Source organism: Anopheles aquasalis, chromosome 3, assembly GCF_943734665.1.
Source record: "Anopheles aquasalis chromosome 3, idAnoAquaMG_Q_19, whole genome shotgun sequence".
NCBI lineage: Eukaryota > Metazoa > Arthropoda > Insecta > Diptera > Culicidae > Anopheles > Anopheles aquasalis.
Genome location: NC_064878.1, coordinates 46816564 through 46821563, shown reverse-complemented (window position 1 = coordinate 46821563; position 5000 = coordinate 46816564). Strand labels below are relative to the sequence as shown.

General features: G+C 52.8%; 1 protein-coding gene across 1 annotated transcript in view; it reads right to left on the bottom strand.

Annotated features, from left to right (window-relative positions):
• Window positions 1-5000, bottom strand: part of LOC126576697 (uncharacterized) — a 20985-nt gene that overhangs the window by 10351 nt on the left and 5634 nt on the right. The window contains exon 5 of the mRNA XM_050238003.1: window positions 1-3680. This exon is cut by the window's left edge and continues 1236 nt beyond it. Within this exon, the coding sequence (XP_050093960.1) occupies window positions 1-3680 (3680 nt within the window). The remainder of the gene's footprint in view (window positions 3681-5000) is intronic.

Sequence of the window (5000 nt, the reverse complement as noted above, 5' to 3'; positions counted from 1 at the left end):
ATCGATCTCGGCATGCTTTTCCGTAGCCGAAGCATCCAACAGAAGGTTAGCGGTCTTTAGATTGTTCAGTGGATTCTGTATGTGGAAGATGCCCGTCGTTTGCCGGCGCAGTCCACCCAGATCACGCTGATTGTTGAGTGTATCGCCACCACCGGTCACCGATGAGCGCAAGTGATTCGTTCCGCCACCGGCCGCCGAAGACGCTCTTGATGGTGGTTGATTCTGGGGCTCTTCTTCCTCTTCCTCCGATCGTCCCTGCAAATCAGAATAGTAGTACGGGGCACACTCGGACGATAGCGTACTGTTGTTGCGACTGTGATGGTGATGGTACGCGCCCGGTTCTGCCGTCGGTGTTCCACCGATGGTCGGTTGATTGGACCGATCATAATCGAACCGCACCGTACAGGAGCTGCGCTGATCGAGATCCATGGCGGATGACAACGATGCGGTGTCGATCGTTGCGGCGGCAGCTGCAGCAGCCGCTGCCACCAACTCCAAACTATGACCCTCATGGACCGTACTCAGGTACTCCGACTGGCAGCGTGCATCATGCAGCGAAAGGTTCTTCTCACGCAGCGGACTCAGTATCGTGCTACTGTTGACGCTACTGCCATCACTCGTACGCACCGAGCCCGACATAATGTCGACATTTTCGTAGTAAATACTGTTATCGTGTCCATTCTGTGAATAGTTCGAGGCAGCCATCCCGTATTCGTCCTCTTCGGCGCCCGTAGCCGTACTGCTACCGTCCTGCACGCTTTCACTCACCCTATCGTGGTTTAGGTTAGCGAGATAACGAGTAAACTGCGTCTCCAGCCGAGAACCAGCACCGCCTGAGGAGTTGTTGGGCGCATAAAAGTCAGCCACCGCCGGTGCAATCCCATCGAGTGCCTGCTCAATCGGACAGTTGACCGAACTGCCCGATATCGGACGGCGTTTGTTTCGCATCGAAACATCCATACAGGAACGGCTGCGCCACTCGATCGAACCACTCGTTTCCGAGAGTGTCATGGAGCTGCGAACCGACAGACTGTCCAGTCCACCACCACCACCACCAGCTCCCGCGGCACCATTCGATCCCTGGTCCATTCCCCTGAGCGTAGCGCAACCCTCTCGCAGTACCTCATACTCCGAGGAAGCATTCGACACCCCGTCGTACCGATCGAGCACGATCGGTGAATTGCTAGTGCTTCCTGGTACCTGCTGCTGTTTACCCACAACAGTGGCGAGCAATCCCTGCGAACCACTGCGCAGGCTCGATCGATTCGAGGAGATGCTACCACTTTCACGCCGCGAGTACGCCAGATTGCCACCACCAAAGTGACCCACGACGCTGCTGTGGCTGCTGCCTATCACCAGACTTTGCACCGATTGGCGCTTCTCGGGGGCATGGCTTTTGATCAGATCACTGATCGCTTCGTTCGAGCGGAACTTTTCACGCCGCCGCACTCCCCGATACTCGCCGTCCCCCCCGTCGGGATCGTCCGATGGTACCGAGCTGATCGGTATCGGTGGTGGTGACATAATTTCACTGTCCGAGCTGTCCAGCAGTGTGTCGAATGCGGTGGCACCGGTACCGTGCGTCGATCCACTCCCACCGCTCGCCCCAAGATAGTACGATGCCGGCCGGAACGTATCCGAAAGGCTAAAGCGTGATCGCGACGCACCGATCCGGGTTTGGTGGTCTGCGGCCATGATGGCCGAAGCCGGAGACGCTTTGCCTTTCTTTTCCTTTGTTGTTACAGTGCCGGTAACGCTAGCGGCACTCGCGAGGGTGTTTGGTTTCTTCTTCCGTTTGTCTTCCACAATCTTATCGTACGCATCGGAATCGCTCGCACTTTCGTCACTCTTGCTCGACTGCATCAGTATGTCGGGCCAGTTGTTCTTATCCTTTTTCTTCTTCTTGCCACCAGTGGCGGGACCAACCACCAGCTTGGAGGCGGCGACGGCAGCAGCAGCAGCACCAGCTGCTCCACCACCACCACCACCATCAGTGTTTTGTGTTTTCTTCAACTTTTCAATCCGCGCATTCACCGGTGTCGACGAGCCCGGGCGCAGATTGCTCACTTTGCCGACAGTCGCTTCACTGCTGCTGCTGACGCTTCTGCTCTGCAACTGTGAAAGCTCCATGTACAGTGGTTCCGTTGCCGCGTCCGGCGTTCGATTCGGTGAGTCCTGGTTCGCTTCCTGATTGGTGCTCCATTTGGTTTTCATGCCACCGGTTGGCGGTACCATGATTACCTCGTACGTGGTGCTCGTCCGTAGCTCGTCCGCAAACACACTCTTCCCGAGTGTACCCCGCGTCATCTCGATGTACGTGTTCTCATCGTGTGCCCCTGCTGCCACACTGCCACATATCTGCATCTCGTTGCTCGTGCTTTTCTGTATCGAGTTCAGTATATCCATGGCCGTCAGGCTTTCGCTCGGTCGCAACTTTCCGGCGGACGCACCCGTCGGCTGTTGTTCGGCGTGGCCACTGTTATTGCGCGATGGCGGTGGTGACAGTGTGGTCAAACTGGTGGCCCCACTGATGAAGCTTTTCCGCGGTGTCATAGGCATGTAGTGTCCTTCGAGGATCTGCAACGATAAATCATCATCGATCTCCTCGCCACCTACCGCTCCACTCACGTAGCTGGACTTTTGAGTAGCGTTCGCACGCTTCACCGTTCCCGTATCCGTTGCTTCGGACTCGGGATCTTCCGCCGGTTCCGGCTCTGCTTGCTGTAAAGCTTCATCAAGATCATCATCCGTGTATTCGAACACATCCTCCGTTTCATCGTCCTCTTCGACTGGCGGCCCTTTTTGTTCAACCGATTCAACCACCGGTGATGCTTTTTCACTCTTATCGAGTGGTGCTGTCTCCTGTGTGCTCTTGCCACCGAGAGTAGCAACGTCACTGTGCAGAGCCTTGATGCTTAGTGATGCTGTTTGCTTGTAAACCGGCACGTACACCATTTGCTGTGCCTCATCCTTCGGTCCATCGTTACCATTACCATCGTTTGTTCCCTTATCCTTGCCCTGCTCCCCGCTAAAAACGGTCCTTGATGGACTGTCGATCGTACCGCCTTTTCTTCCCTGAATTCCTTCCAGCTGTTCGATCGCCATCCTTGACGGTGGCTTAACGAAACTATTCTCATAGACGTTCGCATCGATGCTTAGGTTAGGGCTTACGCTAGCACTCGCATGATTCACTAAGCTATCCTCATAAACCTCCTCGTCATCGCCGCCCGTGTCCTCCCGTGTGCCCTGTGCCGTCGATGACCGATCGATGGCAACCTCTTCCTGGCCTGGTCTAGCAGTTCCGCCTTGCCGCGCTGTCGATCCTGATTCGATCTGTAACTTAACCGAACCCCCATCCGTACGATCGCCACAATCCTTTTCCACCTTATCATTATTATCATCACCGCCACCGGTGTCGGGGTAGAAGGTTTGCGTTAATGCGTGCATCCTATCAGTGCTGCTGCCCTCTTGGGGGCCCCCGGTAGCGGCAGTGGCCTTTCGGAGGAAGCCGGGGCGAAGGTTGTTGTTGTTGTTGTTGTGTTGTGTTAGAATGTGTCGTGCGTCTGCTACCACTACGCCCTCGGCACTACTACCACCCACCGGCTGATGGGTGGGTGCAGTCGCCGGGGGCGTACTAACGAGTGGGGATGACCTTCCTGCCGGCGCAAAATTGCTTCCATCTAATATAATACAACAAAAAACAAACACACAAAAAACACACGCAAACAAGGCGAATGGTATGAGAGATGGGCATTTGTCAAAATATGTGTTTCGTTTGCTTCCAACAACAGCCTCTAGCTACTATGCTGCAGCACAAGCAGCCACAGTTCCAACTCCAACAAACGGAGGAGTGGAGTGGAACACGTGGCCAACGTTCGCAGACCGTCGTGTTTAGTACTGTACTCTTTGGTTAAACTGTTCATTCGAAATGGATGGACGGACGGACGGACGTACGAACCGCCACTAATATGACTGCTAGAGCTACTGCTAGAGTTAACTAGAGGGATAGATATAGACAAAGAAGGGGAAGGAAGGTTGCACGATACAAACAGGGAAAGTTTTCGCATATCGTAACCGTAGTACCGCGGTAGCCCCATCGGGAAGTTAGGGGAGGTAGTTTAATAGTTTTTATACTCTAGAAAGAACCCCTGGTCTTGGCAGCAGTAAAAGCAAAACTGGATTATACACCAATCGCCAAGGTGTGTAGCCAAGGCAATCCTTGTACCTCACCTCACCCAAAGAGCTCAATGGAAGAAACTAGTATTAACTGTGAAGTATAGGTATTAGATGTAGTAGTTACACTAAATTAGACTATAGATGGCGAAGAGGAGCCCCAAATTGGCGCCAGAAGAGGGAGAGATAGAGAGGGAGAAGGTAATTTAATTTTTATCTTTTCACCATTTCCTCTCCACAATATGCAGGATTTGCTTTTCAGACTGAGATTCTTTCAAACAGTGGGGCAACCATCACTCGATCAAACAAACAATTGCTTTGGTGTTGCGACTGTGAGCAAAGCAAATAAGTAGAGCGAAATAAGATCGCCAAGGCACTATCTCTTCGTTTATCGTGAATCCAACAACCGGGGAGGGGGAATACTTTGTACAATTCTTCAACTCTCACCTCTTGCTTCATTTCATCTGCTTTCGCAAACCAGTGTCAGCCAGTTTGGTTTTAAATTGCGTGATATACATGAATCTATAATACAGCTTTGATTTCATTTTTACACTGGCAGAAAGGTCCTCTCCCACTCACAGTTATAGACAGCCATTCCACACATCCGGCAGACTAGACAGACACGAGACACGAGACACAACAAACCAACGACACTGACCTTCAATGCAATACTGAGCACACGCACGCAATGTTCTCTAATCCTCCGGCAAAGGGAAGGGAATGTTTGGGAATATTTGTAAATGATACAATTCACAGTGTCCAGGCCCCTCCATCATCCCGCACCGGCCACAGGACGAAGCGATATCGTAATCAGTGAAAGTGAAAGA